Below are 22056 nucleotides of genomic sequence, written 5' to 3' on the forward strand. Positions count from 1 at the left end.
GGTGTTTAGGGGTGTTTTAGGGGTGTTTGGGGTGGGTTTGGGGTGTTTAGGGCTGTTTTTGGGGTGTTTGGGGCGGGTTTGGGGTGTTTAGGGGTGTTTTTGGGGTGTTTTGGGATGTTTGGGGTATTTTAGGGGTGTTTTTGGGGTGTTTTGGGGTATTCTAGGGCTGTTTTTGGGGTGTTTTGGGGCGGGTTTGGGGTGTTTAGGGGTGTTTTTGGGTGTTTTGGGATGTTTGGGGTATTTTAGGGGTGTTTTTGGGGTGTTTTGGGGTATTCTAGGGCTGGTTTTGGGGTGTTTTGGGGCGGGTTTGGGGTGTTTAGGGGTGTTTTTGGGGTGTTTGGGGCGGGTTTGGGATATTTTAGGGGTGTTTTTGGGGTGTTTGGGGCGGGTTTGGGGTGTTTAGGGGTGTTTTTGGGGTGTTTTGGGATGTTTGGGGTATTTTAGGGGTGTTTTTGGGGTGTTTTGGGGTATTCTAGGGGTGTTTTGGGGTGTTTTGGGGCGGGTTTGGGGTGTTTAGGGGTGGGTTTGGGGTGTTTAGGGGTGTTTTTGGGGTATTTTAGGGGTGTTTGGGGGCGGGTTTGGGGTGTTTAGGGGTGTTTTTGGGGTGTTTTGGGATGTTTGGGGTATTTTAGGGGTGTTTTAGGGGTGTTTTCGGGTATTCTAGGGGTGTTTTTGGGGTGTTGGGGGCGGGTTTGGGGTGTTTAGGGGTGTTTTTGGGGTGTTGGGGGCAGGTTTGAGGTGTTTAGGGGTGTTTTTGGGGTGTTTGGGGGCGGGTTTGGGGTGTTTAGGGGTGTTTTTGGGGTGTTTGGGGGCGGGTTTGGGGTGTTTAGGGGTGTTTTTGGGGTGTTTTGGGATGTTTGGGGTATTTTAGGGGTGTTTTTGGGGTGTTTTGGGGCAGGTTTGGGGTGTTTAGGGGTGTTTTTGGGGTGTTTGGGGCGGGTTTGGGGTGTTTAGGGGTGTTTTTGGGGTGTTTGGGGGCGGGTTTGGGGTGTTTAGGGGTGTTTTTGGGGTGTTTTGGGATGTTTGGGGTATTTTAGGGGTGTTTTTGGGGTGTTTTGGGGTATTCTAGGGCTGTTTTTGGGGTGTTTTGGGGCGGGTTTGGGGTGTTTAGGGGTGTTTTTGGGTGTTTTGGGATGTTTGGGGTATTTTAGGGGTGTTTTTGGGGTGTTTTGGGGTATTCTAGGGCTGGTTTTGGGGTGTTTTGGGCCGGGTTTGGGGTGTTTAGGGGTATTTTAGGGGTGTTTTTGGGGTGTTTGGGGCGGGTTTGGGGTGTTTTGGGGTATTTTAGGGGTGTTTTTGGGGTGTTTGGGGTGGGTTTGGGGGCTGACCGGGCTCGGGGGCCTCTTTCCGGACGTGCTCGTCCTCCAGGGCTCCGATGCCGCCGCTGAACATGATGGGCTTGATCCACTCCCGGCGCTGCCCGTCCGGCAGGAGCTGCCCGAAGGAGCGGGCGAAGCCTGGGGGCACCCGAATCCACTCCAAAATCACCCCCAAATCACCCCAAAATCCCACCCCAAAATCCACCTGAATCACCCCGAAATCACCCCAAAAATCACCCCCAAAATCCACCCGGATCACCCCAAAACCACCCCCAAAATGCACCCAAATCACCCCAAAATCAGCCCCAAATCCCACCCCAAAATCCATCCGGATCACGCCAAAATCATCCCAAATCCACCTGGATCCCCCCAAAATCCACGCGGATTAACCCAAAATCACCCCAAAATCCCACCCCAAATCCCACCCGGATCACCCCAAAATCACCCAAAAATCCCACCCCAAAATGCACCCAAATCACCTCAAAACCACCCCAAAATCCCACCCTGAAATCCACCCGGATCACTCCAAAATCACCCCCAAAATCCACCTGAATCACCCCAAAATCCACCCGGATCACCCCAAAATCACCCCCAAAAAACCCCCAAAATCCACCCAAATTAACCCAAAAATCACCCCCAAAATCCCAGCCCAAAATCCACCCAAATCACCCCAAAATCACCCCAAAATCACCCCCAAAATCCCACCCAAAAAACCCCCCACAAATCCACTCAAATTAACCCAAAATCCCACCCCAAAATCTCCCCCAAATCCCCCAAATTAACCCCAAGTCACCCCAAAATCCACCCGAATTAACCCAAAATCCCCCAAAGTCCACCCAAATCACCCCAAAATCACCCCAAAATCCCACCCCAAACCCCCCAAAATCCACCCAAATTAACCCAAAATGCACCCAAATTAACTCAAAATCCCCCAAATTAACCCCAAATCACCCCAAATTAACCTGAATTAACCCAAAATCCACCCGAATTAACCAAAAATCCCCCAAATTAACCCCAAATCACCCCAAAACCCCACCCAAATTAACCCAAAATCCACCTGAATTAACCCAAAATCACCCCAAAATCCCACCCCAAAATCCACCCGGATCACCCCAAAATCACCCCAAAATCCCACCCCAAACCCCCCAAAATCCACCCAAATTAACCCAAAATGCACCCAAATTAACACAAAATCCCCCAAATTAACCCCAAATCACCCCAAATTAACCCGAATTAACCCAAAATCCACCCGAATTAACCCAAAATCACCCCAAAATCACCCAAAATCATCCCAAAATTCCAACCAAAATCACCCAAAATGCCCCAAAATCCACAGAACCCAAAACCACCAAAAACCATCCCAAAATCCCCCAAAATCCCCCAAAACGTCCCCAAATCTCCTCCAGCTGCCCCCAAACGTCCCCAGATCGCCCCGGGGGGTCCCCAAATGGCCCCAAAATGGCCCCAAATGGCCCCAAAATGTCCCCAAATGTCCCAAAATGTCCCCAAATGGCCCCAAAATGTCCCCCAGGTGACCCCAAATGGCCCCAAATGTCCCCAAATGTCCCCAAAATGTCCCCAAAATGTCCCCCAGGTGACCCCAAATGGCCCCAAATGTCCCCAAATGTCCCCAAATGTCCCCAAAATGTCCCCCAGGTGACCCCAAATGTCCCCAAATGTCCCCAAATGTCCCCAAAATGTCCCCCAGGTGACCCCAAATGGCCCCAAAATGTCCCCAAATGTCCCCAAATGTCCCCAAAATGTCCCCAAAATGTCCCCCAGGTGACCCCAAATGGCCCCAAAATGTCCCAAAATGTCCCCAAATGGCCCCAAAATGTCCCCCAGGTGACCCCAAATGGCCCCAAAGTCCCCAAATGCCCCCAAATGGCCCCCAACCCCCCCCCAGGTGCCCCCAAAAGTCCCCAAATGTCCCCAAAATGTCCCCAAACGTCCCCAAACGTCCCCAAAATGTCCCCAAATGTCCCCAAAATGTCCCCAAACGTCCCCAAAATGTCCCCAAAATGTCCCCAATGTCCCCTCCCCCACCTGCCAGCACGGGCTCCCCGAATTTGTTCCCGTAGTCGCTGGCGCCGTCGCTGGCCCCGATGGCCACCTCGAGCGGCCGCGCGAACGCCGCGGGGTACGGGGCCGCCGCGTCCTCCCAGGGCTGCTCGAACCCTAAAAACGGCCCCGAAAACGGGTCAGGGACCCCGAAAATGGGTCAGGGACCCCGAAAATGGGTCAGGGACCCCAAAAACGGCCCCGAAAAAGGGTCAGGGACCCCAGAAATGGGTCAGGGACCCCGAAAATGGGTCAGGGACCCCAAAAACGGCTCAGGGACCCCAAAACAGCCCCAAAAATGGGTCAGGGACCCCAAGAATGGGTCAGGGACCCCAAAAACAGCCCCGAAAACAGCTCAGGGACCCCAAAAACGGCCCCAAAATCGGCTCAGGGGCCCCAAAAACGGCTCAGGGACCCCGAAAATGGGTCAGGGACCCCAAAAATGGGTCAGAGACCCCGAAAACGGCTCAGGGACCCCAAAAACGGCCCCGAAAACGGCTCAGGGACCCCAAAAATGGGTCAGGGCTCAATGGAACCCCAAATCTGGGGGATTTTGGGGGATTTTGGGAGGGATCTGAGGGGAGTTCGGGGCCGCCGCGTCCTCCCAGGGCTGCTCGAACCCTAAAACGGCCCCAAAACGGCTCAGGGACCCCAAAAATGGATCAGGAACCCCAAAAATGGCAAAGGGACCCCAAAAACAGCCCCGAAAACGGCTCAGGGACCCCAAAAACGGCCCCAAAACAGCTCAGGGACCCCGAAAACGGCTCAGGGACCCCAAAAACGGGTCAGGGACCCCAAAAATGGGTCAGGGACCCCAAAATGGCCCCAAAAACAGCTCAGGAACCCCAAAAATGGGTCAGAGACCCCGAAAACGGCTCAGGGACCCCAAAAACGGCCCCGAAAACGGCTCAGGGACCCCAAAAACGGCTCAGGAACCCCAAAAACGGCCCCAAAAAATGGGTCAGGGACCCCAAAAAAGGTTCAGGGACCCCAAAAATGGGTCAGGGCTCAATGGAACCCCAAATTTGGGGGATTTTGGGGGATTTTGGGAGGGTTCTGAGGGGAGTTTGGGGCCGCCGCGTCCTCCCAGGGCTGCTCGAACCCTAAAACGGCCCCAAAACGGCTCAGGGACCCCAAAAACGGCAAAGGGACCCCAAAAACGGCTCAGGGACCCCAAAAATGGGTCAGGGCTCAATGGAACCCCAAATTTGGGGGGATTTAGGGGGATTTTGGGGAATTTTGGGGGATTTGGGGAACCCCAGGGCCGGGGGGGATCCCGAATTTGGGGAATTTTGGGGGATTTGGGGGAATTTTGGGGGATTTGGGGGGATTTCAGAGGGTTTGGGGAGGTTTGGGGGATTTGGGGACGATTTTGAGGGGATTTTGGGGGAATTTTGAGGGATTTGGGGAGTTTTGGGGAGGTTTGGAGGCTCCCAGGGGTGGGGAGGATCCCAAATTTGGGGGATTTGGGGGAATTTGGGGGGATTTTGGGGCGGCTTCGGGGTTTTGGGGGGATTTGGGGAGATTTTGGGAGTCCCAGGTGGGATTTTGGGGATGTTTTGGGGGAATTTTTGGGATTTTGGGGGGGATTTGGGGTGGATTTGGGGAGATTTTGGGGGAGATTTGGGGGATTTTGGGGTTTTCTGGGTGGGATTTTTTGGGGGATTTTGGGGATTTTGGGGTTTTCGGGGCTCCCGAGCCAGAATTTCTGTGGGATTTTGGGATTTTTGGGGATTCTGACTCAGGAATGAGCAGGTTCCCGAAGCAGCATCGGGGGAGGAATTTGGGGGATTTTGGGGTGGATTTGGGGGATTTTGAGGTTTTCTGGGTGGGATTTTTTGGGATTTTGGGGTTTTCTGGGGGGGATTTTGGGGTTTTCAGGGGTCCCGAGCCAGAATTTTGGGATAATTCCATGATTTTTGGGGATTCTGACCCGGGATGAGCAGGATCCTGAAGCAGCACCGGGGAGGAATTTGGGGTGGATTTGGGGTTTTCTGGGTGGGATTTTTGGGGTTTTTAGGATTTCTGGGTGGGATTTTAGGATTTCTGGGTGGGATTTTGGGGTTTTCTGGGTGGATTTTGGGGTTTTCTGGGTGGATTTCGGGGTTTTCAGGGGTCCTGAGCCAGAATTTCTGTGGGATTTGGGGATTTTCAGGGATTCTCACCCAGAATGAGCAGGTTCCCAAAGCAGCACCGGGGGAGGAATTTGGGGGATTTTGGGGTGATTTTTGCTGGTTTTGGGGCTTTCTGGGTGGGATTTTTGGGGGGATTTGGGGATTTTCGGGGCTCTCACCCGGAATGAGCAGGTTCCTGAAGCAACATCACGGGGAGGAATTTGGGGTGGATTTGGGGTTTTCTGGGTGGGATTTTTGGGGTTTTTAGGATTTCTGGGTGGGATTTTGGGGTTTTCTGGGTGGATTTTGGGGTTTTCAGGGGTCCCGAGCCGGAATTTCTGTGGGATTTGGGGATTTTCAGGGATTCTCACCCAGAATGAGCAGGTTCCCGAAGCAGCACCGGGGGAGGAATTTGGAGGATTTTGGGGTGATTTTTGCTGGTTTTGGGGTTTTCTGGGTGGGATTTTGAGGTTTTCTGGGTGGATTTTGGGGTTTTCAGGGGTCCCGAGCCGGAATTTCTGTGGGATTTTGGGGATTTTCGGGGGCTCTCACCCAGAATGAGCAGGTTCCCGAAGCAGCACCGGGGCAGGAATTTGGGGGATTTTGGGGTGATTTTTGCTGGTTTTGGGGCTTTCTGGGTGGGATTTTTGGGGGGATTTTTGGGATTTCGGGGTTTTCAGGGGTCCTGAGCCAGAATTTCTGTGGGATTTGGGGATTTTCAGGGATTCTCACCCAGAATGAGCAGGTTCCCGAAGCAGCACTGGGGGAGGAATTTGGGGGATTTTGGGGTGATTTTTGCTGGTTTTGGGGCTTTCTGGGTGGGATTTTGGGGTTTTCTGGGTGGATTTTGGGGTTTTCTGGGTGGATTTTGAGGTTTTCAGGGGTCCCAAGCCGGAATTTCTGTGGGATTTTGGGGATTTTCGGGGGCTCTCACCCAGAATGAGCAGGTTCCCAAAGCAGCACCGGGGGAGGAATTTGGGGGATTTTGGGGTGGATTTTGCTGGTTCTGGGGCTTTCTGGGTGGGATTTTTGGGGGGATTTGGGGATTTTCGGGGCTCTCACCCGGAATGAGCAGGTTGCCGAAGCAGTAGCCGGCCGTGCCCGCGATGACGTGTGCCCCTCTCCCGGTGCACTGCACGTCCCGGATGCGGCCCCCGGTGCCCGTGGTGGCACCGCTGAACGGGGCCACGGCTGCGAGGGGCGGGGCCAAATGAGGACACGCCCACCGGCCACGCCCACCGCACCTGGCCACGCCCACCCCGCCCTCAACTCCATTTGCACCCCAAAATTCCCTTTTTTTACCCCAAAATTCTCCTTTTTTTTACACAAAAATTCACCTTTCCCAGCCCAAATTCTCCCCATTTCACCCCAAATTCCAAAAGGGGGCGTGATCAAATGAGGACACGCCCACTGGCCACGCCCAAACCCACCTGGCCACGCCCACCCCACCCTAAACTCCATTTTCACCCCAAAGTTCCCTTTTTTACCCCAAAATTCCCTTTTTCTACCCCAAAATTCTCCTTTCTTTATACAAAAATTCAACTTTTTGAGCCCACACCCACCTGGCCACACCCAGCCCACCCTAAACTCCAATTTTCACTCCAAAATGCCCTTTTTTTATCCCAAAATTCACCTTTTTTACCCGAATTTCACTTTTTTGAGCCCAAATTTCCCCTATATGACCCCCAAATACCAAAAGGGGCGGGGCCAAAATGAGGACACGCCCACCGGCCACGCCCACATCACCTGGCCACGCCCACCCCACCCTCAACTCCATTTGCACCCAAAAATTCCCATTTTTAACCCCAAAATTCTCATTTTTCTACCCGAATTTCAACTTTTTAACCCCAAATTTCCCCTATATGCCGCCAAATCCCCAAAGGGGCGTGGCCAAATAAGGACACGCCCAATGGCCACGCCCACCTCACCTGGCCACGCCCATCCCGCCCTAAACTCCATTTTCACCCCAAAATTCCCTTTTTCACCCAAAAATTCCCCATTTTTTACCCCAAAAATTCAACTTTTTGAGCCCAAATTTCCCCATATGACCCTAAATCCCCCAAAGGGGCGTGGCCAAATGAGGACACGCCCACCGGCCACGCCCACCCCACCCTAAACTCCATTTTCACCCCAAAATTCCCATTTTTTTACCCCTAAATTCAACTTTTTGAGCCGAAATTTCCCCTTTTTGAGCCCAAATTTTCCCCGTTTGGACCCCCAAATCCTAAAATGAGCGTGGCCAAATAAGGACACGCCACGCCCACCTCACCTGACCACGCCCATCCCGCCCTAAACTCCATTTTCACCCCAAAATTCCCTTTTTTACCCCCAAATTCCCTTTTTTACCCAAAAATACAACTTTTTGAGCCCAAATTTCCCCTTTTTCACCCCCAAATACCAAAAGGGGGCGTGGCCAAATAAGGACACGCCCATCGGCCACGCCCACCTCACCTGGCCCCGCCCACCCCACCCTAAACTCCATTTGCACCCCAAAATTCCCTTTTTTTACCCAAAAATTCAACTTTTTGAGCCCAAATTTCACCTCTTTGAGCCCAAATATCCCCTATATGACCCCAAATTACAAAAGGGGTGTGGCCAAATAAGGACACGCCCACTGGCCACGCCCACCGCACCTGGCCACGCCCACCCCACCCTCAACTCCATTTGCACCCCAAATTCTGCTTTTTTACCTCAAAATTCCCCATTTTTTACCCCAAATTTCCTCTGACTGCGCCCCTTTGGCCACTCTGACCACTGCCCACTGCCCATTGACCACTGCCCATTGCCCACTGCCCACTGCCCAATGCCCACTGCCCCCTCCCACTGCCCACTGCCCATTGACCACTGCCCACTGCCCACTGCCCACTGCCCAATGCCCACTGCCCACTGACCACTGACCATTGACCACTGCCCGCTGCCCAATGCCCAATGCCCACTGCCCACTGCCCACTGCCTGCTGCCCACTGACCATTGCCCACTGCCCACTGCCCCCTCCCACTGCCCACTGCCCACTGCCCACTGCCTGCTGCCCACTGACCACTGACCATTGACCAATGACCCTCCCACTGCCCCCTCCCACTGCCCACTGCCCACTGCCCACTGCCCATTGCCCACTGACCATTGACCCCTGACCAATGACCCTCCCACTGCCCGCTGCCCACTGCCCACTGCCCCCTCCCACAGCCCACTGCCCACTGACCATTGCCCACTGACCACTGCCCACTGCCCACTGCCCACTGACCACAGCCCACTGCCCACTGCCCATTGACCACTGCCCACTGCCCACTGACCACAGCCCACTGCCCACTGCCCATTGACCACAGCCCACTGCCCACTGCCCACTGCCCACTGACCACAGCCCACTGCCCACTGCCCATTGACCACTGCCCACTGCCCATTGACCACTGACCATTGACCACTGACCAATGACCCTCCCACTGCCCGCTGCCCACTGCCCATTGACCCCTGACCATTGCCCACTGCCCACTGCCCACTGACCCCTGACCATTGACCACTGACCAATGACCCTCCCACTGCCCACTGACCATTGACCACTGCCCACTGCCCACTGCCCACTGCCCACTGCCCACTGACCATTGCCCACTGCCCACTGCCCCCTCCCACTGCCCACTGCCCATTGACCACTGCCCACTGACCATTGCCCACTGCCCACTGCCCCCTCCCACTGCCCACTGCCCACTGCCCACTGCCCATTGCCCACTGCCCACTGACCCCTGACCATTGACCACTGACCAATGACCCTCCCACTGCCCGCTGCCCACTGCCCGCTGCCCACTGCCCACTGCCCACTGCCCCCCCCACTGCCCCCTCCCACTGCCCACTGCCCATTGACCACTGCCCACTGCCCACTGACCATTGACCACTGACCATTGCCCACTGCCCACTGCCCCCTCCCACTGCCCACTGCCCCCTCCCACTGCCCATTGCCCACTGCCCACTGACCCCTGACCATTGACCACTGACCAATGACTCTCCCACAGCCCGCTGCCCACTGACCCCTCCCACTGCCCACTGCCCGCTGCCCACTGCCCACTGCCCACAGCCCACAGCCCCCTCCCACTGCCCACTGCCCACTGCCCACTGCCCCCTCCCGCTGCCCCCTCCCCACTGCCCACTGCCCAATGACCTCTGCCCACTGCCCAATGACCCTCCCGCTGCCCGCTGCCCGCTGCCCGGCCGTGCCCGCTGACCGGTGGGGAAGTTGTGCGTCTCGGCGGTGAAGGTCACGTGCCGGACACTCGTCCTCTTCTCGAAGGGGCTGGGCCGGGAGGGGTCCTGCGGCCACAGCGCCGTCACCGGGACCCCCCGGATGGCACTGGGGGGGCACAGGGGGGTCAGGGACCCCAAAAACCCCCCAAACCCGCCCAAAATCCACACCCAAAATCCACACCCAAAACCCCCCCAAATCCCCTCAAAACGCCTCAAAATCCCCCCAAATTCCCCCCAGATTCCCCCCAAATCCCCTCAAAACCCCTCAAAATCCCCCCAAAATCCCCCAAATTGCCCCCAAATCCCCCCAAATCCCCCAAAATCCCCCAAAATCCCCTCAAATCCCCCCCAAATCCCCCAAATCCCCCCAATCCCCCCAAATTCCCCCAAATCCCACCAAAATCCCCTCAAAACCCTCCAAATCCCCCCAAAATCTCCTCAAATCCCCCCCAAATTCACCCTCGGGTGCTCGAAACCCCCCCCAGCCTCCCCCAGGTGACCCAAACGCCCTCTCAGGTGTCCCCAAAACCCCCCAGGATGTCCCCAGGTGTCCCCAGGGTGTCCCCAGGTGTCCCCAAAACCCCCCAGATGTCCCCAGGTGTGTCCCAGGTGTCCCCAGGTGTGTCCCCAGGGTGTCCTCAGGATGTCCCCAACCCTCCCCTGCTGTCCCCAGGGTGTCCCCAACTCCCCCAGGTGTCCCCAGATGTCCCCAGGGTGTCCCAGGTGTCCCCAGATGTGTCCGAGGTGTGTCCTAGATGTCCCCAGGTGTCCCCAGGTGTGTCCCAAGTGTGTCCCCAGGTGTCCCCAACTCCCCCAGGTGTCCCCAGATGCCCCCAGATGCCCCCAGATGTCCCCAGGTGTCCCCAGATGTGTCCCAGGTGTGTCCCAGATGTGTCCCAGGTGTGTCCCAGGTGTGTCCCAGGTGTGTCCCAGGTGTGTCCCCAGATGTCCCCAGATGCCCCCAGGTGCCCCCAGGTGTGTCCCAGGTGTGTCCCAGGTGTCCCCAGGTGTGTCCCAGGTGCCCCCAGGTGCCCCCAGGTGTCCCCAGGTGTGTCCCAGGTGTGCCCCCAGATGTCCCCAGGTGCCCCCAGGTGTCCCCAGGTGTGTCCCAGGTGTGCCCCCAGGTGTCCCCAGATGCCCCCAGGTGCCCCCAGATGCCCCCAGGTGTCCCCAGGTGTGTCCCAGGTGTGTCCCAGATGTCCCCAGGGTGTCCCCAACTCCCCCAGGTGTCCCCAGGTGTGTCCCCGGTGTGCCCCCAAATGCCCCCAGGTGTCCCCAGGTGTGTCCCAGGTGTGCCCCCAGGTGTCCCCAGGTGTCCCCAGGTGCCACCTGCTGTTGTCGCAGAATTTGATGACGTTGTTGGCGTGGGAGGAGCTCTGGGTGTCCATGAGGCGCCCGAAGAGCGACCCCGGCACGGGGCGGCCATCGAGGGTCAGGCGGCCCTTGAAGAACCAGTGGCGGCTGTGCTCGCTGGGGGCATCGGGGGCATGGGGGTCATGGGGGGCATCGGGGTCATGGGGGGCATCGGGGGCATCGGGGGCATCGGGGTCATCGGGGTCATGGGGGGCATCGGGGTCATGGGGGGCATTGGGGTCATCGGGGTCATGGGGGTCATGGGGGGCATCGGGGGCATCGGGGTCATGGGGGGCATCGGGGGCATCGGGGTCATGGGGGGCATTGGGGTCATCGGGGTCATGGGGGTCATGGGGGGCATCGGGGGCATCGGGGTCATGGGGGGCATCGGGGGCATTGGGGTCATGGGGGGCATTGGGGTCATGGGGGGCATCGGGGTCATGGGGGTCATCGGGGTCATGGGGGGCATCGGGGGCATCGGGGTCATGGGGGGCATCGGGGTCATGGGGGTCATCGGGGTCATGGGGGGCATTGGGGTCATGGGGGTCATGGGGGTCATGGGGGGCATCGGGGTCATCGGGGGCATGGGGGGCATCGGGGGCATCGGGGGCATCGGGGGGAATTGGGGGCATGGGGGGCATCGGGGTCATGGGGGGCATCGGGGGCACTGGGGTCCCTCCAGGAATGGGAATTTGGGGCAATTTCAGGGATTTTTGGGGCATTTTCAGGAATTTGGGGGGAATTTGGGTGGAATTTTGGGGATTTTTGGGGTCAGGGCAATTTTGGGGTGTCCCAGGTGGATTTTGGGGTGTCCCAGGTGGATTTTGGGGTCACCTCTGGCTCTGGGCCAGCTCAGGGCCCTCCAGGAATGGGAATTTGGGGCAATTTCAGGGAATTTTGGGGCATTTTTAAGGAATTTGGGTGGAATTTGGGTAGAATTTTGGGGATTTTGGGGTCCAGGGCAATTTTGGGGTGTCCCAGGTGGATTTTGGGGGTTCCCAGGTGGATTTTGGGGTGTCCCAGGTGGATTTTGAGGTCACCTCTGGCTCTGGGCCAGCTCAGGGCCCTCCAGGGATGGGAATTTGGGGCAATTTCAGGGATTTTTGGGGCATTTTCAGGAATTTGGGGGCAATTTGGGTGGAATTTTGGGGATTTTGGGGTCCAGGGCAATTTTGGGGTGTCCCAGGTGGATTTTGGGGTGTCCCAGGTGGGTTTTGGGGTCACCTCTGGCTCTGGGCCAGCTCAGGGCCCTCCAGGAATGGGAATTTGGGGCAATTTCAGGGAATTTTGGGGCATTTTCAGGAATTTGGGGGGAATTTGGGTGGAATTTCGGGGATTTTGGGGTCCAGGGCAATTTTGGGGGTTCCCAGGTGGATTTTGGGGTGTCCCAGGTGGATTTTGGGGTCACCTCTGGCTCTGGGCCAGCTCAGGGCCCTCCAGGGATGGGAATTTGGGGCAATTTCAGGGAATTTTGGGGCATTTTTAAGGAACTTGGAGGGAATTTGGGTGGAATTTTGGGGATTTTGGGGTCCAGGGCAATTTTGGGGGTGTCCCAGGTGGATTTTGGGGGTTCCCAGGTGGATTTTGGGGTGTCCCAGGTGGATTTTGGGGTCACCTCTGGCTCTGGGCCAGCTCAGGGCCCTCCAGGGATGGGAATTTGGGGCAATTTCAGGCAATTTTGGGGCATTTTCAGGAATTTGGGTGGAATTTGGGTGGAATTTCGTGGATTTTCGGGGTCAGGGCAATTTTGGGGGTTCCCAGGTGGATTTTGGGGTGTCCCAGGTGGATTTTGGGGTCACCTCTGGCTCTGGGCCAGCTCAGGGCCCTCCAGGGATGGGAATTTGGGGCAATTTCAGGGAATTTTGGGGCATTTTCAGGAATTTGGGTGGAATTTGGGTAGAATTTCGGGGATTTTGGGGTCCAGGTGGATTTTGGGGTGTCCCAGGTGGATTTTGGGGGTTCCCAGGTGGATTTTGGGGTCACCTCTGGCTCTGGATGAGGTCAGGGCCCTCCAGGGATGGGAATTTGGGGCAATTTCAGGGAATTTTGGGGCATTTTCAGGAATTTGGGTGGAATTTGGGTGGAATTTGGGTGGAATTTCGGGGATTTTGGGGTCCAGGGCAATTTTGGGGGTTCCCAGGTGGATTTTGGGGGTTCCCAGGTGGATTTTGGGGTGTCCCAGGTGGATTTTGGGGTCACCTCTGGCTCGGGATGAGGTCGGAGCCCTCCAGGGATGGGAATTTGGGGCAATTTCAGGGAATTTTGGGGCATTTTCAGGAATTTGGGGGGAATTTGGGTGGAATTTCAGGGATTTTGGGGTCCAGGGCAATTTTGGGGGTTCCCAGGTGGATTTTGGGGTGTCCCAGGTGGATTTTGAGGTCACCTCTGGCTCTGGGCCAGCTGAGGGCCCTCCAGGAATGGGAATTTGGGGCAATTTCAGGGAATTTTGGGGCATTTTCAGGAATTTGGGTGGAATTTGGGTGGAATTTCGGGGATTTTGGGGTCCAGGGCAATTTTGGGGTGTCCCAGGTGGATTTTGGGGTGTCCCAGGTGGATTTTGAGGTCACCTCTGGCTCTGGGCCAGCTGAGGGCCCTCCAGGAATGGGAATTTGGGGCAATTTCAGGGAATTTTGGGGCATTTTCAGGAATTTGGGTGGAATTTGGGTGGAATTTCGGGGATTTTGGGGTCCAGGGCAATTTTGGGGGTTCCCAGGTGGATTTTGGGGTGTCCCAGGTGGATTTTGGGGTCACCTCTGCCTCGGGATGAGGTCGGAGCCCTCCAGGGATGGGAATTTGGGGCAATTTCATGGAATTTTGGGGCATTTTTAAGGAACTTGGGTGGAATTTGGGTGGAATTTCGTGGATTTTTGGGGTCAGGGCAATTTTGGGGGTTCCAGGTGGATTTTGGGGTGTTCCAGGTGGATTTTGGGGTCACCTCTGGCTCTGGGCCAGCTCAGGGCCCTCCAGGAATGGGAATTTGGGGCAATTTCAGGGAATTTTGGGGCATTTTCAGGAACTTGGGTGGAATTTGGGTGGAATTTCGTGGATTTTGGGGTCCAGGGCAATTTTGGGGGTTCCCAGGTGGATTTTGGGGTGTCCCAGGTGGATTTTGGGGTCACCTCTGGCTCTGGGCCAGCTCAGGGCCCTCCAGGGATGGGAATTTGGGGCAATTTCAGGCAATTTTGGGGCATTTTCAGGAATTTGGGTGGAATTTGGGTGGAATTTCGTGGATTTTCGGGGTCAGGGCAATTTTGGGGGTTCCCAGGTGGATTTTGGGGTGTCCCAGGTGGATTTTGGGGTCACCTCTGGCTCTGGGCCAGCTCAGGGCCCTCCAGGGATGGGAATTTGGGGCAATTTCAGGCAATTTTGGGGCATTTTCAGGAACTTGGGTGGAATTTGGGTAGAATTTCGGGGATTTTGGGGTCCAGGTGGATTTTGGGGTGTCCCAGGTGGATTTTGGGGTGTCCCAGGTGGATTTTGGGGTCACCTCTGGCTCTGGATGAGGTCGGAGCCCTCCAGGGATGGGAATTTGGGGCAATTTCAGGGAATTTTGGGGCATTTTCAGGAACTTGGGTGGAATTTGGGTGGAATTTTGGGGATTTTCGGGGTCAGGGCAATTTTGGGGTGTCCCAGGTGGATTTTGGGGTCACCTCTGGCTCTGGGCCAGCTCAGGGCCCTCCAGGAATGGGAATTTGGGGCAATTTCAGGGAATTTTGGGGCATTTTCAGGAATTTGGGTGGAATTTGGGTAGAATTTCAGGGATTTTGGGGTCCAGGGCAATTTTGGGGGTTCCCAGGTGGGTTTTGGGGTGTCCCAGGTGGATTTTGGGGTGTCCCAGGTGGGTTTTGGGGTCACCTCTGGCTCTGGGCCAGCTCAGGGCCCTCCAGGGATGGGAATTTGGGGCAATTTCAGGGAATTTTGGGGCATTTTCAGGAATTTGGGTGGAATTTGGGTGGAATTTCAGGGATTTTGGGGTCCAGGGCAATTTTGGGGGTTCCAGGTGGATTTTGGGGGTTCCCAGGTGGATTTTGGGGTCACCTCTGGCTCTGGGCCAGCTCAGGGCCCTCCAGGAATGGGAATTTGGGGCAATTTCAGGGATTTTTGGGGCATTTTCAGGAATTTGGGGGGAATTTGGGTGGAATTTCAGGGATTTTGGGGTCCAGGGCAATTTTGGGGGTTCCCAGGTGGATTTTGGGGGTTCCCAGGTGGATTTTGGGGTCACCTCTGGCTCTGGGCCAGCTCAGGGCCCTCCAGGGATGGGAATTTGGGGCAATTTCAGGGAATTTTGGGGCATTTTTAAGGAATTTGGGTGGAATTTCAGGGATTTTGGGGTCCAGGGCAATTTTGGGGTTCCCAGGTGGATTTTGGGGTGTCCCAGGTGGATTTTGGGGTCACCTCTGGCTCTGGGCCAGCTCAGGGCCCTCCAGGGATGGGAATTTGGGGCAATTTCAGGGATTTTTGGGGCATTTTCAGGAATTTGGGGGGAATTTGGGTGGAATTTCAGGGATTTTGGGGTCCAGGGCAATTTTGGGGGTTCCCAGGTGGATTTTGGGGTGTCCCAGGTGGGTTTTGGGGTCACCTGTTGCTCTGGGCCAGGTCGAAGCACTCCACCGAGGTCGGGTTCCTGCCGGCCTTCTGGAAGAGCCTCGTGTAGAACTCCAGGTCCCAGGGGTCAAAGGCCAGGCCTGGGGACGGCGAAATTCCCAAAAATTCCCCAAATCCAGCAAATTCCCAAATTTTCAAAAAAATCCCCCAAAAAAACCCCCCAAAAATTCCCCGAAAAACCAAAAAAAACCCTCAAGAAACGCCTCAGATTCCAGCCAAATCCACCCCAAATACATCAAAATTCCCACCAAAATTTCCCAAATTCCTGAAATTAAAAAAAAAAAAAATTTAAATTTTAAAAAATAAAAAAAACCCGAAGAAATCTCCCCCAAGAAACCCCAAAAAGTCTCAAAATGCATCAAAATGCACCCAAAATACATCAAAATTGCCCAACAGTTCCTGAAATTCCCAAAATCAAAAAAAAAAACCCAAAAATCTAAAATAATCCCAAAAAAATCCGCAAAAAAAAACCCCAAAAAACCCCCCAAAAATCTCAAAATTCCCAAAAAATATAAAAAAATTGCCAAAAAACCCGAAAAAAACCCCTAAAAAATCCGCAAAAAATCTTTAAAAATACCCCAAAAAAATCCCCCAAAAAACCCAAAAAAACCCAGAAAAAATCCAAAAAAAACCCCCAAAAAATCCCCAAAAAATTCCCAAAAAATCCAAAAAAATTGCCAAAAAAACCCGAAAAAACCCCAAAAAAATCTGCAAAAAATCTTAAAAAAAACGCCAAAAAATCTCAAAAAACCCAAAAAAAATCCCAAAAAAATCCGCAAAAAATCCCCAAAAAAAACCCCAAAAAAACCCAAAAAAATCCCAAAAAAATCCAAAAAAAACCCAAAAAAATTCCCAAAAAATCCCAAAAAATTGCCAAAAAACCCAAAAAAACCTCCAAAACATTCGAAAAAAATCTTAAAAAAACCCCCAAAAAAATCCCCAAAAACCCAAAAAAAATCCCCAAAAAAATCCCAAAAAAATCCCCAAAAACCCCAAAAAATCCCAAAAATATCCTGAAAAATCCCCAAAAAATCCCAAAAAAACCCAAAAAAAATCCCAAAAAAAACCAAAAAAAACCCCAAAAAATCCCGAAAAAAATCCAAAAAAACCCCCAAAAAATCCCCAAAAAAATCCCCAAAAACCCCAAAAAATCCCAAAAATATCCTGAAAAATCCCCAAAAAATCCCAAAAAAACCCCCCAAAAAAATCCCAAAAAACCCCCAAAAAAACCCCAAAAAATAAAAAAAAAATCCAAAAAAAACCCCCAAAAAATCCAAAAAAAATTCCCAAAAAATCCCAAAAAATTGCCAAAAAACCGAAAAAAAACCCCAAAACATTTGCAAAAAATCTTTAAAAAAACCCAAAAAAAATCCCAAAAAAATCTCAAAAAAACCCCCAAAAAATCAAAAAAAAATCTCAAAAAATCCCGAAAAAATAAAAAAAACCCCCAAAAAATCAAAAAAAAATTCCCAAAAAATCCGAAAAAATTGCCAAAAAACCGAAAAAACCCCCCAAAACATTCGCAAAAAATCTTAAAAAAAGCCCAAAAAAAACCCCAAAAAACCCAAAATAAATCCCCAAAAAAATCCCCAAAAAAACCCCCAAAAATCCCCAAAAAATCTCAAAAAATCCCGAAAAATTCCAAAAAAAACCCTCAAAAATCCAAAAAAAATTCCCAAAAAATCCCAAAAAATTGCCAAAAAACCGAAAAAAACCCCCAAAACATTTGCAAAAAATCTTAAAAAAAAACCCCAAAAAAATCCCAAAAACCCAAAAAAATCCCCAAAAAAATCCCCAAAAAACCCCCAAAAAATCTCAAAAAATCCCGAAAAATTCCAAAAAAAACCCCCCAAAAATAAAAAAAAAATCCCCAAAAATCCCAAAAAATTGCCAAAAAACCGAAAAAAACCCCCAAAACATTCGCCAAAAATCTTTAAAAAAACCCCAAAAAAATCCCCAAAAAAATCCCAAAAAAAACCCCAAAAAATCCAAAAAAAATCTCAAAAAATCCCGAAAAAATCCAAAAAAAACCCCCAAAAAATCAAAAAAAAATTCCGAAAAAATCCCAAAAATTTGCCAAAAAACCGAAAAAACCTCCCAAAACATTCGCAAAAAATCTTAAAAAAAACCCCAAAAAAATCCCAAAAAACCCAAAAAAAATCCCCAAAAAAATCCCCAAAAAAACCCCAAAAAATCCCAAAAAAATCCCAAAAAAATCTCAAAAAATCCCGAAAAAATCCAAAAAAAACCCCCAAAAAATCAAAAAAAAATTCCAAAAAAATCCCAAAAATTTGCCAAAAAACCGAAAAAACCTCCCAAAACATTCGCAAAAAATCTTAAAAAAAAAAACCAAAAAATCCCAAAAAAAATCTCAAAAAATCCCGAAAAAATCAAAAAAAACCCCAAAAAATCAAAAAAAAATTCCCAAAAAATTCCCCAAAAAACCGAAAAAAAACCCAAAACATTCGCAAAAAATCTTAAAAAAAACCCCAAAAAAATCCCAAAAAAAACCCAAAAAGAATCCCCAAAAAAATCCCCAAAAACCCCCCAAAAAATCCCCAAAAAATCTCAAAAAATCCCGAAAAAATCCAAAAAAATCCCAAAAAAAATCCCCAAAAAATTCCCAAAAAATCCAAAAAATTTGCCAAAAAACCGAAAAACCCCCAAAACATTCGCAAAAAATCTTTAAAAAAACCCAAAAAAAATCCCAAAAAAACCAAAAAAAATCCCCCCAAAAATCCCCAAAAAATCCCAATAAAATCCTGAAAAATCCCCCAAAAAATCCCCAAAAAATCCCAAAAAAAACCCAAAAAAATCCTGAAAAATCCCCCAAAAAATCCCCCAAAAAGTCCCCAAAACCCCCCGAAACCCCCCGACCCCCCGGCATCCCCCGCCAGCATCCCGGGCGCCGCTCACCCAGCTCCGCGTCCGTCTCGCTCAGCGCGGCCGCGCCGCGGCCCAGGACGTCGATGGCGCGCACGGGCGCGGGCCGGGCGGGCGCCTCGAAGGAGCGCAGGGGCTCGGGGTACAGCTGCTCCGTCATGGGGTCCCGCAGCAGCCGCCCCAGGCGCTCCCGCAGCCCCGGAGCCGCCGGCGCCGCCAGCTGGGGGGGGCACGGGGTCACCGAGGGGCCGGCGAGAGCCGGGAGTGCCCCCCCGGAGGGGTGCGGCAGTGGTACAGCCCAGTGGGACCCCCCCTGGGAACCCCCCGCAATGGTTTGATCCAGTGGGAACCCCCCTGGGAACCCCCCAGAATGGTTTGATCCATTGGGAACCCCCCCAAAGTCATCCCATAATGGTAGGATCCATTGGGACCCCCCCTGGGAACCCCCCAGAATGGTTTGATCCAGTGGGAACCCCCCCAAAGTCATCCCATAATGGTAGGATCCAGTGGGACCCCCCCAGGAAACCCCCAGAATGGTTTGATCCATTGGGACCCCCCCGGGAACCCCCCACAATGGTTTGATCCATTGGGACCCCCCCGGGAACCCCCCAGAATGGTTTGATCCATTGGGACCCCCCCGGGAACCCCCCAGAATGGTTTGATCCATTGGGATCCCCCCGGGAACCCCCCCCTGCGCACCCCATAATGGTACAACCCAGTGGGACCCCCCCCATTCATCCCATAATGGTTGGACCCCAAATGACCCCAAATGGCCCCAAACCCCCAAATCCCCCCAAATCCGCCAAACCCCCCAAATCCCCCAAATTCCCCCCAAATCCGCCCCACCTGCACCAGGAGGCGCCGGGACCTCTCGAGGCGCCGGACGCGGTCGAGCCCCGCGGCGCGGCACAGGGACACGGCGTTGGTGGAGAACGGCGTGCACACGCCCAGCCTGGGAGCCCAAAAAAACCCCAAAAACCCCAAAGTCAGAGCCCAAAAAACCCCAAATGCACCCCAAAGTCAGAGCCCAAAAAACCCCAAAAAAACCCCAAAGTCAGCGCCCAAAAAAACCCAAATGCATCCCAAAGTCAGAGCCCAAAAAAACCCCAAAAAACCCAAAGTCAGCGCCCAAAAAACCCCAAAAAAACCCCAAAGTCAGAGCCCAAAAAACCCCAAAAAAACCCCAAAGTCAGCGCCCAAAAAAACCCAAATGCACCCCAAAGTCAGCGCCCAAAAAACCCCAAAAAACCCCAAAAAACCCCAAAGTCAGAGCCCAAAAAACCCCAAATGCACCCCAAAGTCAGAGCCCAAAAAACCCCAAATGCACCCCAAAGTCAGCGCCCAAAAAACCCCAAATGCACCCCAAAGTCAGCGCCCAAAAAACCCCAAATGCACCCCAAAGTCAGAGCCCAAAAAAACCCCAAAAAATACCCCAAATGCACCCAAAATTCACCATCCCACCCAAAAACCCCGAACAAACCCAAAATTCCACCCCAACCAAAAAAACCCAATCCGAAATTCCCCCAAAAATTCACCCCAAAAAGGAAAAAAAAAACCAAATTCCACCCTCAAAAAAACCCCGAAATTCCCCCAAAATTCCACCCCAAATCCCCCCAAATTGCCCCAAAATCCCGCCAAAACCACCCCAAAATTCCCCTCAGGACCCCCCAAATTCCTCAAATCCCCCCCAACCCCCCCCCCAAATCCCCCAAATTCCTCCCAAATCCCCCCCAGGACCCCCCAAATCCTCCCCAAATTCCCCCCAAATCCCCCTCAAACCCCCCCAAATCCCCCCAAATCCCCCTCAAACCCCCCCAAATTCCCCCCAAATCCCCAAAATCCCGCCCAAAATCCCCCCAAATCCCCCCAGAACTCCCCAAATCCCCTCAAAATCCCCCCAACCCCCCCAGGGTCCCCCCCAGATCCCCCCAAACCCCCCCAGATCCCCCCAAAATCCCCCAAATTCCCCCAAATCCTCCCCAAATTCACCCCAAAATCCCCCAAATCCCCCCAGCACCCCCCCAACCCCCCCAAATCCCTCCCAATTCCCCCCAAACCCCCCCAAAATCCCCCCAGGGTCCCCCCCAGATCCCCCCAAATTCCCCCCAAATCCCCCAAATCCCCCCAATTTCCCCCAAATCCCCCCCAAATCCCCCCCAAATCCTCCCCAAATTCCCCCCAAACCCCCCTAAAATCCCCCCAAATTCCCCCCAGGACCCCCCAAATCCCCCCAAAATCCCCAAAATCCCCCCCAAAATCCCCCAAATTTCCCCAAAATCCCCCCCAAAATCCCCCAAATTTCCCCCAAATCCCCCCCAAAATCCCCCAAACCCCCCCAAATTCCCCCCAAATCCTCCCCAAATCTCCCCCAAATCCCCCTCAAATCCCCCAAATTCCCCCCAAATTCCCCCAAACCCCCCCAAATTCCCCCCCAAATTCCCCCCAAACCCCCCCAGATCCCCCCAAATTCCCCCCAAATCCCCCCAAAATCCCCAAAATCCCGCCCAAAATCCCCCAAATTCCCCCAAATCCCCCCAGAACTCCCCAAATCCCCTCAAAATCCCCCCAACCCCCCCAGGGTCCCCCCCAGATCCCCCCAAACCCCCCCAGATCCCCCCAAAATCCCCCAAATTCCCCCAAATCCTCCCCAAATTCACCCCAAAATCCCCCAAATCCCCCCAGCACCCCCCCAAACCCCCCCAAATCCCTCCCAATTCCCCCCAAACCCCCCCAAAATCCCCCCAGGGTCCCCCCCAGATCCCCCCAAATTCCCCCCAAATCCCCCAAATCCCCCCAATTTCCCCCAAATCCCCCCCAAATCCCCCCCAAATCCTCCCCAAATTCCCCCCAAACCCCCCTAAAATCCCCCCAAATTCCCCCCAGGACCCCCCAAATCCCCCCAAAATCCCCAAAATCCCCCCCAAAATCCCCCAAATTTCCCCAAAATCCCCCCCAAAATCCCCCAAATTTCCCCCAAATCCCCCCCAAAATCCCCCAAACCCCCCCAAATTCCCCCCAAATCCTCCCCAAATCTCCCCCAAATCCCCCTCAAATCCCCCAAATTCCCCCCAAATTCCCCCAAACCCCCCCAAATTCCCCCCCAAATTCCCCCCAAACCCCCCCAGATCCCCCCAAATTCCCCCCAAATCCCCCCAAAATCCCCAAAATCCCGCCCAAAATCCCCCAAATTCCCCCAAATCCCCCCAGAACTCCCCAAATCCCCTCAAAATCCCCCCAACCCCCCCAGGGTCCCCCCCAGATCCCCCCAAACCCCCCCAGATCCCCCCAAAATCCCCCAAATTCCCCCAAATCCCCCCAAAATCCTCCCCAAATTCCCCCCAGCACCCCCCCAACCCCCCCCAAACCCCCCCAAATCCTCCCCAAACCCCCCTAAAATTCCCCCAAATTCCCCCCAGGGTCCCCCCCCAAATCCCCCCAAAATCCCCCAATTTCCCCCAAATCCCCCCCAAATCCTCCCCAAATTCCCCCCA

General features: G+C 53.5%; 2 protein-coding genes across 2 annotated transcripts in view; both read right to left on the bottom strand.

Annotated features, from left to right (window-relative positions):
• PFAS (phosphoribosylformylglycinamidine synthase) overlaps positions 1-6646 on the bottom strand; it is a 49912-nt gene extending 43266 nt beyond the window's left edge. The window contains exons 1-3 of the mRNA XM_082303496.1: positions 6557-6646; positions 3366-3497; positions 1329-1457 (exon numbers count right to left, since the gene is read on the bottom strand). Of these exons, the coding sequence (XP_082159622.1) occupies positions 1329-1392 (64 nt within the window). The 5' untranslated portion in view covers positions 1393-1457; positions 3366-3497; positions 6557-6646. The remainder of the gene's footprint in view (positions 1-1328; positions 1458-3365; positions 3498-6556) is intronic.
• On the bottom strand, positions 2277-19517 carry LOC309585517 (phosphoribosylformylglycinamidine synthase-like; the record flags this gene model as incomplete). The annotated part of the gene is made up of 8 exons (XM_082303497.1): positions 2277-2281; positions 3366-3497; positions 6557-6685; positions 9706-9830; positions 11054-11194; positions 15657-15762; positions 18599-18785; positions 19412-19517. Coding segments are annotated over 8 exons (931 nt in total), but the record flags the coding sequence as incomplete, so codon positions are not given.
• Positions 19518-22056: the final 2539 nt, after the last annotated feature.

Source organism: Coloeus monedula (assembly GCF_965178545.1).
Source record: "Coloeus monedula genome assembly, contig: HAP1_SCAFFOLD_4, whole genome shotgun sequence".
In the NCBI taxonomy this organism is placed as follows: domain Eukaryota; kingdom Metazoa; phylum Chordata; class Aves; order Passeriformes; family Corvidae; genus Coloeus; species Coloeus monedula.